General features: G+C 36.4%; 1 protein-coding gene across 1 annotated transcript in view; it reads left to right on the plus strand.

Moving 5' to 3' along the window:
* Positions 1-17,899, plus strand: part of LOC132126644 (testis-expressed protein 264 homolog) — a 63,054-nt gene that overhangs the window by 37,761 nt on the left and 7,394 nt on the right. Inside the window, 1 exon segment of the mRNA XM_059538049.1 lies at positions 15,172-15,340. Coding sequence (XP_059394032.1) covers positions 15,172-15,340 — 169 coding nt within the window.

A 17,899-nucleotide genomic window follows, 5' to 3' on the forward strand; every position in this document is an offset into this window, starting at 1 on the left:
GCATCTGGCGTTAACTTATCGCTTAACGGCGCTTATTTAACGCCTTGTGGCGTTATGAAAACAGCGTTTTAAAATTAATACGGCGTTGGAAAGCACGCGTTTTCTGGTCCACTTGGCTTTCCATAAAAACCGTCCGATTGCCGATCGCGTATTTTAAGCAAAAACCGGCCGGTTCCGACTTATGGCCAGCAACCGGTGCATCCCTATTTATTGTCACCATTGATCAATTTATAGCAAACCACAAAATTATAATAACAATAATTAAAATAAAGTTATAAAATATAATTATTATTAAAAGAATAACATTTCTTACAAAAAAAAAACTTTGAACAGTAGTATATTATCTACATGTACTGAATATATAACATGTTGAAATTTTTTTTATATAATATATCTAGCTCTCTAGCTCTGAAGGGGAAATGTCCAGTACAGGTAATAAGATCACTCTTTCCAAATCTGTGACATTCACATATGTCAAATGTAATTAAAAACTAGAAAAAGTTGAGGACGCTTATGTAAAATATTTTTTGGCATGATTTGAAAAAGAGCTACGGTGTGTGTGTGTGTGTGTGTGTGTGTGTGTATGTGTGTGTGTGCGCGCGCGCGTGCCCCCCCGCCCAGACTGTGCAATATGAGACATTGTTGAGCAGTGAATGTCTGGTCAGGACACAAGAGGGACGCCAACATGTCCCTCTGCCCGGCCTGTTCCATTCCAGCAGTTCAAACATGACTTTTGTCCCAGAGCCTGGGGAAGTCCAAGAACATTTGCAAGAGGTAAATGTCACATTTGAATATTATTGATCAGCCCTCTGTGCGAAAGTGGCTGAGAATTCAGATAAGATGAGTCTGAAATTAGTACAGGAAGGGAGGGGTGGGAGGGGGGTTGGGGCAAGATGATATTTACATGTGGATCTGGAAATTTATATTTTTTGTTTGTTTTTGAGCATTGACAATTCTGCTTGATGGTGTTGTTATCATGCTTTAAATTACAAGGTGGATGAATAATCTTTCAAAACTCCAGGCTGGGGTGCAGATTTTTCCCCTCAAAGGGTGTGTGAGTGTGTGTGTGTGCTTTTGCGCGTGCGCGCGCATGTGTCAATCAAGCTGAAAAAAGTGTTATAATACAGGACTAAAGACATTTGAGGCATAAAACCAGTAATCTCCCATCAGCTTTTGCAGAACACATGATCAACCCTGAATTAAAGAGGATTTGTGTTTGTAACATCTGCAGTGACTGTGGAAGTAGATGCTGCTAATATGGAACAAACCATAAAGGGAGTCAAAGATTTTGATGAAGCAAGCTGGCTGATATGTGTCGAGGCAGGATGCTGGAGACGGTCAAACTGTGGCTGGAAGAGTGTGTGTAGGTGGGAATGTCTATGTGTGGTCATCGAGGTGTAAATGAAACAGCACTCTGATCCATGAGGTAAAAATGAACTAGCGGTTCTCAGCTTGACATATAGTCTGGTTGCATCTTTTTTTCCCTCTGTGTTTATCGTTTCTGTACTTTCCCACACTGGTTTCTTTTAGCTAAATCCCAATTGGATCAATCACACCTCAATAGTGGTGACTGGATTCCTGTGCATCCATTTTGAATAGCTGAGAGGATTTTAAGATCCTCCTGGTGTTCCCAACCACCATCCACAATAGTAGTAGTATTGCACTTGCACTTTTTTGTTTGTTGCTTATTATGCCTGAAACATGCTCTGTTTTACACATTTTGCATTCTATAGTGTATTAGACTGCATATTCCAAAAAAAATAAAAAAGTGAGAAAGAATGCATTTAATTTAATAAATAAATCAAAAGTGACTGAAAAAATATTCATAATGTTACAAAAGATTTCTGTTCGAGCCTTCTACATGAACTTTATATTGATCAAAGATTCCTGTGAAATTTTTTAGAATGATTTCTGAAGAATCATGTGACACCCCAGACATTTAACAAATATTAAAATACAAAATGTAATAATATATTACAACACACAACATTGCAGTTTTACTGTATTTTTATTAAATAAATGCATCCTTGGTGAGCATAAAAGACATCTTTCAAAAACATTTAAAAAATCTTACTGACGCCTAACTTTTAACAGTTGTTTAAATAATAACATCCGGTTTGTTTCTTGCCTCAGAGATAATGAGCAGAGCAGACATAATTATTTTCAGGTAGTAAACAAAACATTATTGAGGCACTGCAACGTCTGCTTTAAAGGATGAATAGATGAATAGATATATATTTGTTTATTTTCAACAAAGGCATTATCCAGACATGCTGATTAACTCCACAATTATGATGTCACCTCTGTTTATTTTTATTTTATCTTTTCTTTTTTTTTAAGTAATGTCTTTGATGTCTTTTACTTCAAAGCCTACTACTTGTTTCTTGTATCTTCAAAGTTTAAGAAAAAACAGTTGTGTTTGTGTAAGTGGAATCAAGTTTCTCAACTTTGTTTTGTCACAGTAAGGTCACCATGATTTTTCATGCGTAGCCTTCCTTTGCTTAAAATCTTACCTTTTCTAGTGCATTAAAAATAACAAAAAATAATTTTAGAACCAAATCAAAGCAACTTTGAGGTAGCTTTCTTTCATCTATGTTTAAGAGAAATTGAATTGCTGGAGCTAATTGCAGGGCTTCCCCATTAACAAAGTAGGCTATTGTGAGTAGCCCATGTTGAAGTCTGGATTCGTCCGGTAATAATATGCACTGATTGGGATCCCTTGTCTTTCCCTCTTTCAGATTAAACAAAAAAAAAACTGTAATGATGGATTTTCTCATCAGATCTGTGTCTTCGGATGTTTCCCTCTCTCCCATCCCTCTTCTCTTTGGGATATCAAAGGATCTAATCTCCATGGAAATCTTTCCGAAGGTTTCCTTGGTAACCAGGCTGATTTTCACATGGCTCAGATTTTCGTCTCTTTTTTTAATTTATAACTTTTATCTTGGAGGTTATAAAAGTGCTACAGTTCATGAAGTAGCTTTCAAAAAATGTCAGAATTATTGGCTATCTACAGACAGTATTTGGTCAAGCCTCTCCTGGAAAGGATAAAAACGCTAAAGCCTCTTACAGCAAAAATGCCACAAGTTTGATGCGCACTTGGGGAAGATTGTGGACCACATAATGATAAAGTGTGATTTAAGATAGGCGAAGCAATCTCTTTCGGTCTGTTCCCTAAATTGTGCTTTTATGTTGTCCTATGTGAAATATAAACACCTGTTTTTTTACTTTCTCTTGGATTCTTTCTGACCTTCCGTAGAGCTCCTGGGATGTTTCATTCATCATGGAGAGTGATTCTACCACCATTCTGAGGGACTAGCCATTTTCCAGCAAATAAGAAATTGTCTCTTTTGAACTTTAGAGATGGTCTGAAACACTTGCCTTTCTTAATAATTTCTTGGTCATACTGGAAATTTTTCACTTTTTTAAAGAACTGACAAAGGGGATCCTGCCAAACCGGCGAACCTCTCCTTTAAGATAACACATGCAAATTTCAGCTTCCTCGTTTCCTGCCAGGGGACTTTCAGCCAGATATGAAACTTAGGAGCAGTAGACTGTGAGTTTGGAGTCTCAGGAGCTCGGGGCAAGCTTAGCGGAGGACCAGAACCATTTAGCTTAAGGAAATGGCTTTGACAAAAGACTGAACACTGGGACGTCTTTCTCGGGTCAGTGATTTACAAGGGAAGACCAAATGAATGTATTTAGCTGGTGCAAATAGGCCACACTAATCTGAAAAAGCAAGTTTCTTCAAACAAAGTTGTTTGTGAAAGAGGATGAAGTCAGTGCTTTGTGCACAAAATTTCATAATGGGGTCTTTGTGGTGTTGTTTATAGGATCAACATCAGATCTGGTGTAATCTACATTATCTAATATGGTACTGTAAATTACCTAAGCAATGATCACTAGTAGAGATGCACCGATCGATCAGCCAGGGATCGTAATCGGACGATTTTCTGCTTGATCGGCCCTGAACGGTGATCGGATGATCAATCACACAACTTTCCGATATTTGTTTTTATATGCTGTCAATTATACTTCTTTCTTTGAGAGAAAATTTTGGAATCGGCAAAAATCGGTATTGGCAGATCACAAATCTGAATCGACCAAGAAAATTGCAATCGGTGCATCTCTACCCACTATTATAATTTAACACACTTAATGTTAGGGAATTGGACAAATCCGTAACCTGAATACCGTTAGGTCACCTAAAAATGAAAAACTCATCATTTACTCACCCTCATGTTGTTCGAAATACAGGTGCATCTCATTAAATTAGAATGTCGTGGAAAAGTTCATTTATTTCAGTAATTCAACTCAAATTGTGAAACTCATGTATTAAATAAAAATTCACATTTATTGAGATGTATGTATGGGTTTTGTTTTCTGTTGCACACAAAAGAAGATATTTTGAAGAATGGTGGTAACCAGACAGTTGACAGCATTGACTTCCCAAGTATTTTTTTTTTTATACTATGGAAGTCAATGGTTACCATCAACTGTTTGGTTGCCAATATTCTCATGCAGACTCATGCAGATTTGGGGTGACATATATATATATATATATAGTATGGGCTCTTTTTGATTGCCCAGTAAGACACCCAAGCAGCTACTTAGAAGTGCACTAAACACTATTTAGAACATCTTAGAAACAGCATAGCAACTTCCCTTGCAACCACCCTAGCATTTAATTGTCTTCTAGAAATGTAAAATATAGGCTAGTTAATCTGTTAAACTGTAGCATGTAGTCTGCATTGTTCCTTAAAAAAAAAAAAACAAGCAGAAAAACAGAAAACCTTACATTGGATTTTTTTTCTACAAGTGTCAAGATAAGAAAGACTACATGTATTTTCAGAGATTAAGTGGCAGATAATGGTGATGTGATGGTTGTCTACAGCTGGTAAAGATACTCTTGTTGTCCATCCCCTGTATTTTTCTTTGACGTCTGACAGTTGTCCACCCAGTAATCTTATAGATTACTGTCATTAAAGGAGGAGGACGACAAGAGCAGTTGTCGGAACAGAAGAATTCCAGTGGACAGCAGTTCTCAGTTGGTCAGAAAAATGGAATATTGGGATATGTGTCTTTTGAAGCAGAGAACTGTTTTAGATTCTATGGTTTATGTAAGCACAAATAGTGTATCTTAAAATATAGTTAGATCTGTTCTTCTATTGTAAACAACTTACTTCATAGGTTACTAGGGTGTTCTTGGTGGCTATTAGTAGGTTTTTAATGTTTTTGGGCAGTTATTAAGAAAAAAAACAGTGTTTAAAGCGTTGGCTAGGAGTTACTAGGGTTCTGGGTGGTTGCAGATTTGTTCAAATTTACCGTAGCTTTAAGCCTTGGACAGCACCGTTTTTAATTGTTTATTAGAAACAGTAGATTTCTTTCTGATTGATCTTTGACATTTTCTCTTCAGATGACATCACTGTTGGGAATTTTCAACACATGAGAACGATATTAGTTCTGCAAAGCAGTTTTGACACTAAGGCTATTCATCTCCAACAGCAACAAATTCATGAAATATGGAGGATCAGGGGATCACCTATCAACATAAATGATTTTAATAACAAAGACATAAACTGTTCCAGAATCAACACTTCAGAAAATTGCTGATCTATTTCATAGATGTGTGGTTTGGGGCTCTTCTTGGCACATTCAGTCCACTGTGGTTGCCCAAGACAAAGCATATGTTGGTGTGTGTGTTTGTGTGTGTGTGATGGTACTGACAGGATATGCTGTGTTTAGAAACAGTACATTTGTACATTGGGCCATAAGGTCTTGTTTAGTCCCAAATTTATCTGGAGTGCTTTTGTTTATGTTCCTGAAAACATGCAGGGTTATATTTGGAAAGGGTTTTCATTTGACGTTCCATCAGATATTTATCCCCAGGGCAAGGAACTTACCCACGAAAAGTAAACACTCATCCGTTCTTACATGAAAACCTGTGGTGTGTGAGAGGAATAAAGTTACATCAATAATCTTTTATTTCTCACAGTCATTCTCTGTTGGTGGTGACCAGATTGACCTTCTGTTTCCTTTTTTACTTTCTATTTGTGTGTGTGAGAGGTATTTTGGTATATGTTTGGTATCAGTGCTTCATAGAATGAGTAAAAAAAAAATTATATTGACGTTGTTATTATTATAATAATGCATATAATACATCACAGCATTTTCTATAACACTCTGTAGATATTCTCGCCATTTCTCTTGCAGTACAAAAACAACACGTTTCTAAATGCAGAGCCGGTTTGAATCGCAATGGAGGGATGTCCTAAACAATCTGAAAGCTACTGAATCACCAAGCCAAACATTTGATGGACTTCTCCAGCTGTCACCACAGGGGCCTTTTTTCCTTGTTATTCACATCTTTTCTCGTAAATAACATGGAGTCTCTCTTTGCGTCTTATCTGTCTCTCATGAGATGTGCAATCCCTGTAGGCACTAAAGATATTGGGGATATTTTATGGTAGTGGTCCATCACTCTGAAAGATCCTTTCACCTTGAAAGAGCAGTATGGCGTTTTGTTAATTAGTTAATAGTAATTTTTGTTGCCATAAGGTCAAAGTTTGGATCTGGTTGCAGTTGCACCATCATGTTCTACAAGAGAAAAAAATGAATTGGTCAAAGGTTCCTCTTTTATAGCTCAAGAGATTTTATTTTAAAAGAAATTATTACTTTTATTTAGCAAGGATGCATTCAACTGATTAAAAGTGCCAGTAAACAAACTTATAATAAAATTATTTCACATTATTACAAGTTTTCTATATTTTGGCGGAAAATATGCAGTCTTGTACATTTTGAAAAATCTAAGTTTTGACCATTTGGATTGCTGATGTTGGTAACACAATTTGAGACAGTCTCGATCTCTTCAGGTATTCTTGAGGAGACATGCGTGAGATTACTGGGTTCTGTTTCTCACAATATCACAACAGGATTAAATCAGTTTAATCTCCAATAATTTCTTTCTTTCCTATGAGAAACAAAGGACAAGATCTCGGTTGATATTAAAATTTCTTAAAGGCTGTATTCTGAAAACATCATTGATCTCATAAATGTTAAATGTCTTATTAGACATGTTTTGAAGTAATATAGCGCTTGACACATTTTCTATTGGACTATGTCCCTCACTCCATCCGGATCAATATTTCTGTGATTCTTTGAATGAATAAAAGCCTAGAATCTGATCTCAGAGCATCAGTGAGTTCAAGATTCTTTTCATAGAGTAGAAAGGCAGTCCATGCTTATCATTGTTGAAGAAGAAAAGTGAAAGATATTTCCATGCCCTGAGTTAACTGTGAGTGTTGCGAGGCTGAATCTATATGAGAGAACATTAATTAAACGGATATACAGAGAAGAATAGCACTGTGAGATAGAACCCTTCCTCTTGAATTTGGATGAGAAACTTTGACAGCTTTTCATCTTCGTCTCTGGCTTACCCAGCCATCCCTCTTCTTTTCTTCTCCAGCTGTTTTCTTTTCTTCTTGGAGTTTGCGATGGAGCCTTTTTTCTGCCTTCTCCAGCATCATTAATTTGTTTTTCTACATTGTTTAAAATACACAAATATCCTATGTCTTACATTGAGATGCCATTCAGCACAGTTGTATTTAACCATGTACAGATTTAGCACCAGCTAATGGCCAAAATCAATTGGAAATGAGTTTAAATGACTCGATAGTTAATATGGACTACTTTTATGAATATTTTATGACTACTTTATGCCATGTTATTGTCATTTTGGAGCTTGAGAGACTCTGTTCTCATTCACTTTAACTGTAGTTAAAAAAGTGACTTTTCAAAAAAAAAAAAATATTTTTTGTTTCACAGAAGGAAGAAAGTTTGGAATGAGGTGATTAAAATAATTACAGAATTTTCATTTTTGAAGTGAACTAGTCCTTTAAATCACACTTGCTTTGTACTACAATGAAAAGTTGTCTGCACTAGAGCTTAACAGTAGGTTTCTGAAAGTAAAAGTGCAATATTCAAGTTCTCAGTAGTGTAAAAGATTTTGTTTAGATTTTTAGTATTAAAATAGTTCTGTTGATATCTATATGTAATAGTTTAGATTTTTATAAACGTATTAAAAAGACATGCTTCGTATTATTAGTAGCTCTATTTAAAGCTGCAGTCCATAACTTTTTTTGTTTACAAATGATCCGAAATCCATATTTGAGCAAGTACATAACCAGTCAGAGTTCAAAACTATCCCCTTACTTTAGCCTGATTCAAAATGGTTAGCTTTTAATTAATGTTTTCTAATTTGAGTGGAACGGGTAGTTTTTCACAGGAAATTTGAGCATGGCACTGCGTCATTACGTCACGTCTGTAAGCATGAAGTTGTCTCGGCCGCTAGACTATAGCATGTGAGAATCCTGCAGGTTGCGGATCGTTTATAGCCTTTTCTCACAGCAGCTAGAATAAGTTAATGTATGATTTTGATGGTGAATTGTAATCCAGAAAGGATTATGTGTTTATGAAACACACGTGAATGAAATTGAATTATATTCCAGTTTTAAATGTGCTTCTGATTACAGATAGTCTGGGATTACACAAGATTTGTATTTTAAAGACAACCAGTTTGCAGGGAACAGTTTGCTTTTTGGGTTAAAATAATTTCTTAATATGAAATTCGAATGGTATGGAAATTAGAGATAAGACCGTACAGAAATTGAAATATACATGCTATACTTATAGTCATGCAAGGCTGATGTTGTTAACATTAATCGTTTAGATTAAGTCATCATTGGTAGCGTCAATTTTTTTTTTGTAATGCTTTTTTCCTCAGTTGGTCAGAACAAACATGGCAGACTTGTTGAAATGAAAATGTGAAAATATCCGGTGAAAATTCTTCATATATTCCAAGACCTAGACTGGGGTGGGCGATATAGACTCAAAAATATATCACAATCAGGGCTCCAAACTGCGACTAAAATGGTTGCATTTGCGACCATAAATATTAAAATGCGACTGAAGTTTTCGCTGAGGTCGCCACTGGCGACTAGGCCTATGTATTTACATGTTATCTCTTAAAAAATTGCATGTAATGCCTTTTTTCCTGATTGTTTTGCATTCACATCTTTTGTTATGTTGGCGCATTGAGAGAATGCGCATCAAAGTTTTAGTGGGAAAAAGAGTTTTAAACAGTCCTCATCTGCCGCGCAGCAGCGCTGACACACACCTGATAAACGCGCGAGAGAGAGAAATGGAGACTTGAAGAGAAAGTGCAGAAAAACAGCGTCTATTTCGTTCATATCTTGAACAAACTACTACAGGTAAAGCTGTCATCAGTGTGGATATTGGCAATATCGTTAACAGTTCTCGTTTATAATCATAAGGCTCCTTCTTAACAAGATCTTAGTCCATGCTGTGTTCTGTCAATGCATGAACTTCATTATTTGAAGTGCACTTGCCGTCCAGTAATCGCAAAAAGCTTTGTGCTTTGTTACTTTTTAATTTACAAAGTATCAGCTTTAAAATTATTCCAAATTCATAACAAAATTCAAACAATAAATACAGTTTTCGTGCTCTTTAAGGGGCCGTTGACATATCGCTCCTAAAAACGCGTGGAAAACGCTAGGCGCGCCGCTTTCATTATGAGCACGCATACCGCGCGCCTACATTTGAAATAACGAACTTGAGCGCGCAAAAGACGGGACATGTGAACGGCCCCTAATGCGGCAGGCGCGATCGCGAGTAGTGCCTCAGTTCAAGCAGCACGTGAACCTATCATACCTTGCTCTTTACTTCTAGAGTACACAATGAACATGAATTAACATCAAAAGGTAGGCTATTTTATAAGAGATTCTACAGTACAACACTTTCAAACTGCGAAAACGTGTAAAGCTTGTAAACATTGCAACGTAAAATTAACTTCAGTAACCTTTCGGTGTCCATAAGCTTATCAGTCAGCTAGAAAAATAACTAAAAGAGGAGCATTTTGCTATATTTATGAGCTATTGAATTTTAATATTTTTACTTAACCTGTTGTCTACATGATTCAACTCCTCCTATAAAATTTAATTTTACTAATTAAGAAAAACAGACTGAAAGTGTGAAAGACATGCACTCTTAAAAATAAAGGAGCTTAAAAGGTTCTTCACAAAACAATTTTGGTTCCACAAAGAACCATTCAGTCAAAGGCTCTTTAAAGAACAATCTTTTTCTGACCTTTTCATAATCTGTTATTGTCTTCAAATGTTAAAGGTTCTTTATGAAACCATTTAGGACATGGAAAAAAGGTTCTTCTATGGTATCATGAAGCACCTTTATTTTTAAGAGAGTATGAGAACATTTACAGGATGCATTGAGGAGGACCCCAAACTATACTCAGGGGCCAAGTGATGCTTATGGTCCATGATATTGGTACAGATTTTGTGTAATAAACAACGCATGACTGTATGTTTCAAGTTGGAAAAGACATTTAGCTCCCACTTTAAGTGAACCTTCATTCCAAGGTCATCTACAAGATGGATTAAAATGCTGATAAAGTCAAGAAAAGATGAGACATAAACACTTCAGTATGATTAAAAAGTTAAAATGTAAAATAAATAATTTAAATAAAACGCATAAAACATTTTTATTCTGTGGCACCTAAAAAAATCATTTGGCACCTAAGTTTTTTTCTTTTAGGAGCCAATGGCTCCTTACTCGATTTTTTTGTTTGGAGCCCTGACAATATTTCTTGAATATTTGCAATAACAATATTTCTGACGATATATAAAAAAAAAAAAACATGGAACAACATTTTATTGGTGATTGCTGGCAGGCAGCAGCATTTATTAGTGCAAACAAAATGAAGGGCATTTTTAATCCTTTTCCAATGAGCTATTGTCAGACTACCTAATTTGAAATGTAAATCTATTCTCATAAGGTGGCAGCAGCAGCTGTGTGTTCGAATTCAGACCGATCGGTGTACAGGGCCCTGGCCAAGAACAAGAAAAGACAAAACTCAATTCGGTGTTTAAGGGCTGTAGACGCGGGTGCAGAATTAACCTTTTTCATGTCTTTTTATGCTTGTATGTTTAAACTTGCGAGGTGTATTAGTTCGTTCAGGCCTGGGAGGAAGTGAAGAAAAGCTTGGTTTGGTGTTTGCGCGGCTCTCCGTATGCGTTAATGTTTAAAAAGTTTAAAGTTTACAAAGTTTAATGAACTCTGCACGCAAACTCTCAGTTGAGTTTTTCCACGTCTTCTGTTTGTATGCTTTAACTGTTTTGAATGTTTAAATTGGCAAGGCTTCTTCTCTTCCTTGTAAGCTTTTGTGACGAAAGCTGGCCTCAGGCAGTTTATTGAAATCTCTGGCCCCACATAGAATAGGTGATTGCGAAAGTACAGTAAATATCCTCATTGCTGGGGTGATTGACTGCCACTCACTCCTCAAAACATTAGATTCATCTGTGTAGGAACTGTGCCAGCGCACATCCCATGCAAGATAATTCCACAAACTGTTTCTGTTGCAGGTTTTCTAACAGAGATGGCAACATAGAGGCAAAATTTACAGACTGCAGTTCAAGTCCCTCAGAAGTACACAAACTTGAATCTTTTTTACAGTTTTTATTTAGGTTGATTGCTTTGGTTGAAGTACTCATTGAGGAGTTTCAGAAATGCCTTATAAATACAAACCTAGGCTTGTATGAAATGTGTTACTTTATAGAGCTGCATAGGTAAAATATTAGAACAATGGCTGATTCTTTGAGGCAAAGGAATGACATCAGAGACTATTGACCTGATGATTATGGGGGATATGAATCTTCTTGCCCTTCAGAGTACAACATTGGACAGCGAGCTGGTTAATTATCTAGAATCAATAGTTCAGCCATACACCAATTACAAAATCCCAACAGAGAGAACAGGACAATACACGTATGGATTATGCATCAGCATTTTAAGTTGTACTAGACAGAAAAAAAGTCAAAACTTCTAATAATGATAAATTAGCTGAGCTTATTTTTAACCATAGATCCTTGCACAAACAATTGTCCCAATTTTGTGACCTAAGAGTTGGAATCATGTGAATCAACAGACATTGTTTAAATTTGCTCATTGGTGCATTTTCCTTTTTCAGGACTTGAGGGACCAAATCTCAAACAGTATGGCACGGATACTTTGTTTATGATATTGGAATATTAATAGCCTTATGTAATTTCCCAGCTTCCAGTCCCTTCTGTCTCCTGTCCCTGTTTATGGCCCCAGTTCTCTAGCTTTGTTCGTGGCAACACGTCAATCATCTGTCAGAAGTAGAATTGGGCTGTGGTGATAAGATCAAGGTTTCAGATCAGGCCTTTTCCTCTTTCAGACTTTGAATTCCTTTGTTAGTTTAATGGTTTAAAGGTTCCAAAAGGGGGGTTTTGCAGTGATGCCATAGAACCAAAATTTGTGATTGCCCAAAAAACCTTTCAGAACAGTTCCAGAACAATTTTTTCTCAGTGTGAAGGACATTTTAATTATATAAAGAAGAAACTTGTTCCACTAAAAAGAACCTTTAGTGCAATGGAAAGACTTTATTAATGTTCTTCATGGAACCACCAGGTTTTTTAGGGTGTAGGAACAGAATATATGCTAATGCTAAAGGCAAGGTGATGAAGAGTAAGTCAGGTAAGACTAATTAGGTATTTTTTATATATATACCCATAATTTTAAAGAGATAATTCATCAAAAATTTAAATTCAGTCATAAATTATTTTCCCTTATGTCGTTCCAAATCTGTAAGACCTTCATTCCTCTTCAAAACACAAACTACAATATTTTTGATGAAATCCGAGAGCTTTCTGACACTGCATAGACAGCAACGCAATTGACAAATTTAAGGCCAACTGTATTTTTATTTTACTGTGGGGCAGCTGTGGCCTAATGGTTAGGGAGTTGGACTTGTAACCTAAAGGTTGCAGGTTTCGAATCTCAGTGCCGGCAGGAGTTGTAGGTAGAGGGGAGTGTACAGTGAACAGTACAGTGTACACTGAGTGTACAGTGCTCCCTTCCACTCTTAATTTCTATGGCTGAAGGGCCCTTGAGGTAGTATGGGTTACCAAACTTGGCAAATGTCAAGACTTTATCTTTTCTTTTTCTTTTACGGGCTATTTTTGTTTTCTATGCACACAGAAAGTATTGTCAAAGATTCATAAATTAATGTCGAATCATTGATGGACTATTTTCATGAAGTCCTTACCTTTCTGTTCCTTGAACGTGGTAGTTGCGCTGCTGTCAATGTAGTGTCAGAAAGCTCTCGGATTCAGTCAAAAATGATTTAATTTGCATTTTGAAGATAAACAAAGGTCTTGTGGGCTTGGAACGACATGAGGGTTAATTTCTGGGTGAACTATCCCTTTAAGAGTTGGATTCTGTTCATTATATAGTCTGAAATCAGATTTAGGTTAGACTTAACAGCTCGAATGAGTCATACAGGTGTTGAAAGCCTTGTCTATGAGAAACAGATGGTGGGAGAGATATTCAGTAAAAGCTGAAGAACAGAAACATCCCTCATCTTCCAGACTGTTTGAGTACATGTAGACAACTAAACATCAGGGGGTCTCTTTTTAGGGTTGAGCAATTGTCTAACTTGTAAGGATGTGTTTTTAAGTAAGTTATTTATCCAAATATAACTTTTGTCCAACTCTCTTGTTTTCTTGCGCTTCAGTCGCTTACATAAGACCATTTTGGATTTGCATATTCAACACTTTACTTTAAAATATTAATCAGCTTAATGAATATTGATGTAACATTTGACTACCGTTAATTACACTCTGCCTGAAGTGAAAGTGACACAGAGTCTGCAGTCTGGACGCAGCAATAGTCTTTTAGGGGTTTGAAAAAAAATGTAATTATCAAAATTATGCATTTTGGATGTATTTAACAAATTTACACTTCTACAGAAAACAGGAAACATACTAATTATCCTGAGCATTCCAAACAGAGCATCTTTTGGTTCTTTTGTAAATTGATGGTTAAAAAATGACAGTTTCAGTTAGTGTGATTTAGCGCTCATAAGATTTTAATGCAGAGATCACAAGACAAGATTTGTCTCAATAGGGGGTTTAACAACACTGTTGGGGGCTCTTTAAAAATTGGTTGAAATTAAGAAATCTTTCCAAGCTTTGATAAGGTGTGTAAGTGTTCAGAATTTGTAAGAGACTGAAAGGGCATTGCAATGGTCCAAGCCTCATCACTGTTAAAATCAGTGAGTAATAATGAAGAAAACCATGGAGAGGAAGGAGGAAGAGGAAGTGTCAGTGGGTCTCTAATCTTAGTGTCTCTGGAAAACCTGCTCTTAGCTTTTCAACTTTTCCTTTTATTTGCTCTCCCTCTCTTCTCATCTGTCTGTCTCTGTCTATGTCAGACCTTCTAGAGGAAATGTAGCAACGTAACAAGGAAATGTTCTGTTAACCCATCATCTTCAATGCCACAGATTTCTCTTTTAAGTGTGTTTTATGCTTACATATAAGCATTTCCAAATGTTTACCCTTTAGGGGAGTTTATCATTTTTAGAAAAGACAATTTGTATAGGTCTAACATGCCATTATGTGAGAGATAATGTACAGTAAAAATATCCAGCTAGCCAGCAATTATCCCAGCATGAATTGAAATAAATAAATAAATGCACATGAAATATTAATTGGAGTTGAAATTATTGTATTATCTGAAATGAAAGAGGCTGTTTGTATGAAATGAGACATAAAATGTTTTAATTAATTATTGCTATATTATTTTATTATATATAATCTGTGTCTGTGCATTTTATTTGATAAATAATACAGTAACATTTGTTCTATTCTGAAATATTATTACTATTTAGATGAACTGTTTGCTATTTCAAGATATTTATTCCTGTGATGTTAAAGCTGAATTCTCAGCATCATTATACCCCAGTCTTCAGTGTCACATGAGCCTTCAGAAATCATTCTAATAGGCTGATTTCCTGCTCAAGAAATCCTTTTTTTATCACCACTTTTTTATTTATACATTATAAATGTCTTTAATGTCACTTGATCAATTTAAGGCATCCTTGCCGAATAAATTAATTTCTTAGTATTAAGTATTAATAAGTATTAATTTCTTAAAGAAAATATTACCCCAAACCTTTGTGTATTTCAGCTTGGAAACATGCTTGGAGAATTTTCTTTTTGAGTTTTTGTTAGATAAATGAGTTGGACTGAACAAAGTTTAACCTATAAAGTTTTCTCTTAGGAAAGGAAGTTGTGCGCACATCCATTTCTAGAGATCTACAAAGGGGGAATGATCCACTATATGGCTCCGCTGGCTCGGCAGGGTGATTTCTATGTTCCCGAAGTTAGAGAGGCCCAAAGATGGTTATTGGGAAAAGAGTCTGAAGAGGACCGGAGGACAGACATAACAGGTAGACTAATTATTCAATTCACAGATGCTTTCTTAATTAAAATCACTCACAGTGCATTTATTAAAGGAATAAACGTTTAACAAAGCCATACTTTCAATTATCTACACACTTCAAGCCTTATTTTGACTACTAGAAGAAAGGGTCTAACTGATGTACATAAACTACTAAGCATCATTTGTTTGGTTTTTCCGTGATGTTGTTATGAATGTTTTGGTTCCCAGCCAACATTTTTAACCACTGAATTACTCTCCAACTGTTTATTGGGCACTAATAGTAGCCTATAGGGGTGTAACGATACGCGTATTCGTATTGAACCGTTCGGTACGAGGCTTTCGGTTCGGTACGCGGTACGCATTATGGACCGAACGGTTCGTTGGACTAATTAATTATATTTGGAAAATAAAAAAAATGTGAAATATAATGATATGCGTTCAACAAGGTAGCCCAATAACCCAAACGACGTAACAGGCAACGCCCCTGACACCCCCGAAGAAGAAAAAAACACAAACTTATATGTTTATGTTAGGCTACTCAGTCAGGCGCTCGCTCACTCAGTACACGCTGAAGGCTCGTTGCAAAATGGCCAATGCGTTTAACAGGGAATCCAAAGTGCACCCAAATATCAGACCTGTTGGTTATTGGAGGATCTTCTATTTCTGGTCTGTTAAACGCATAAGCCATTTTGCAACGAGCCTTCAGCGTGTACTGAGTGAGCGAGCGCCTTACTCTGTAGTGCAGTGATCCTCACTATTTTTTTCACAAGAGCCACATTGGCAGAGCAAAATCAAAAGGCGAGCCACTTTTACGACAACATACTAAGTCACCTTTGCAAATGTGCATTTCTACATATAAATTGGACATCCCACAAAAAAGAAATAACACGGCCAATACATTTTCGTTTAAGAACAGATTTACTTTAATAGTGGGATGAGCGAAAGCTGGCATGCATGTCAAACAAAATGCCCCCAAAAGAAAAAAAATCTCTATGTTTTCAGTGCTGATGCATTCATGTTACATTTAAGGGCACCTAAAAGCTGTCACAACGAACCGGCAAAATTAATGATTATGAATATGTAAAATATAGCAGAAGACATTTTTTTTTTTTTATGTTTGTCGGCTAGAAAGATGCTGACTCGTGATCTTCGCAGTAGTGAACGCGCCTGAGAGAAATGCACATTTCATACGGGAGGGAGAGCAGTCTGTTTTCTTTCGTTTTGAATTGTTTTGTTTAAAAGTAGACATTTCAAGCTTTATATATAGCCTATTTGTCGGGTCTGTGAGGCAAGTAGGCTATACGCTGAGTTTCGGTTCATTCATGAGACAAACTCCAGGTTCACACCGGCTCCTTCGTATCGTGGTTATCTATTTTCTATTTACTTCTTATTAAATCCAGACAATTGGTTGATGAAACCTTGATTAAAATTAAGATACAATTAATACAAAACGAAATCAAATTTAAAGACAGGCTTTGTGCTTTCTGTTTGAGGTCTCAGTGAAAGTTTTAAAGCAGTCTTAGTGCGACTTATATTGATAGGCTACACCTGTATGAATTCTCATTTTACTTTTTGAACCCCATTATTGAGCCGAGTTTTGCTTGAAAACAGTCTACTGTTGATGACTGTGCAAGACTAATGGATTCAGGATCAGGCTTGAATGAGCATGCTTCAGACTTGTGGTGTGAGCAGAGCGAAATTGGAGTGGGAAATGCGACGCTCCGTCCACCGTCCTTTTGAAATTGCCGCTCTGCGCTCTGTCCAAGATCCGCCCGCTCGCGCTCCCCGCTCGCTCCCGCCTCACATGCTCTGAAGGCAAGTGGCAGTGTGATACTGTAAGCTACTATGCGAGCCGCCAGTTATAGCTTGACGAGCCGCGCAATGAGTAACTGTGCTGTAGTGGAAAACGTAGGTTTTAAGAACATGCTTAATGTAATTGAGCCCCGTTACAATATTCCTTCACGAGCCCATTTCAGACAGACCGTAATTCCTGCTTTGTTCCAAAAAACATAAGCCCTATAGAGAACCAATTGAGTAAAAACACACTCAATATAAAGAGTTATAGAGTTCCATATAAAAAGTTACATCTTTGTATTTGTTCATAACTAATATAACATTTTCATTTTTTTTTTTATAAGGAGCTGTTTTTGTTTTATACAGTATGCTGCTAAGAAAACACCATAGAAGATGGGTAAAGAATAGCTCCATCATTGTTCAATGTAAAAAAAAAAAACATACTTTGTTAGTTTTAATAAATAAAACATTTTTATAAAAATCAAGGAAATTTATCTGCTAATTTTTTCTTTTTGCTGTATCTAAAACGTACCGAACCGAACCGAACCGTGACACCAGTGTATTGTATCGAACTGAACCGTGAATTTTGTGAACCGTTACACCCCTAGTAGCCTAGCGTCAATTCAACAAGTTCACATTTAGCAGCATAGTGTTTTAATCAGCATTAACCACCACCTTATGGCGGTTTGACGTGGATGTGTCATATTGGCTGAATTGTGCGATCACCTACACCTGCTCTAGTGATAATGAGACACAGTCTTTGTGTATGTAT

This window comes from Carassius carassius, chromosome 44 (assembly GCF_963082965.1).
Source record: "Carassius carassius chromosome 44, fCarCar2.1, whole genome shotgun sequence".
Classification (NCBI taxonomy): Eukaryota; Metazoa; Chordata; class Actinopteri; order Cypriniformes; family Cyprinidae; genus Carassius; species Carassius carassius.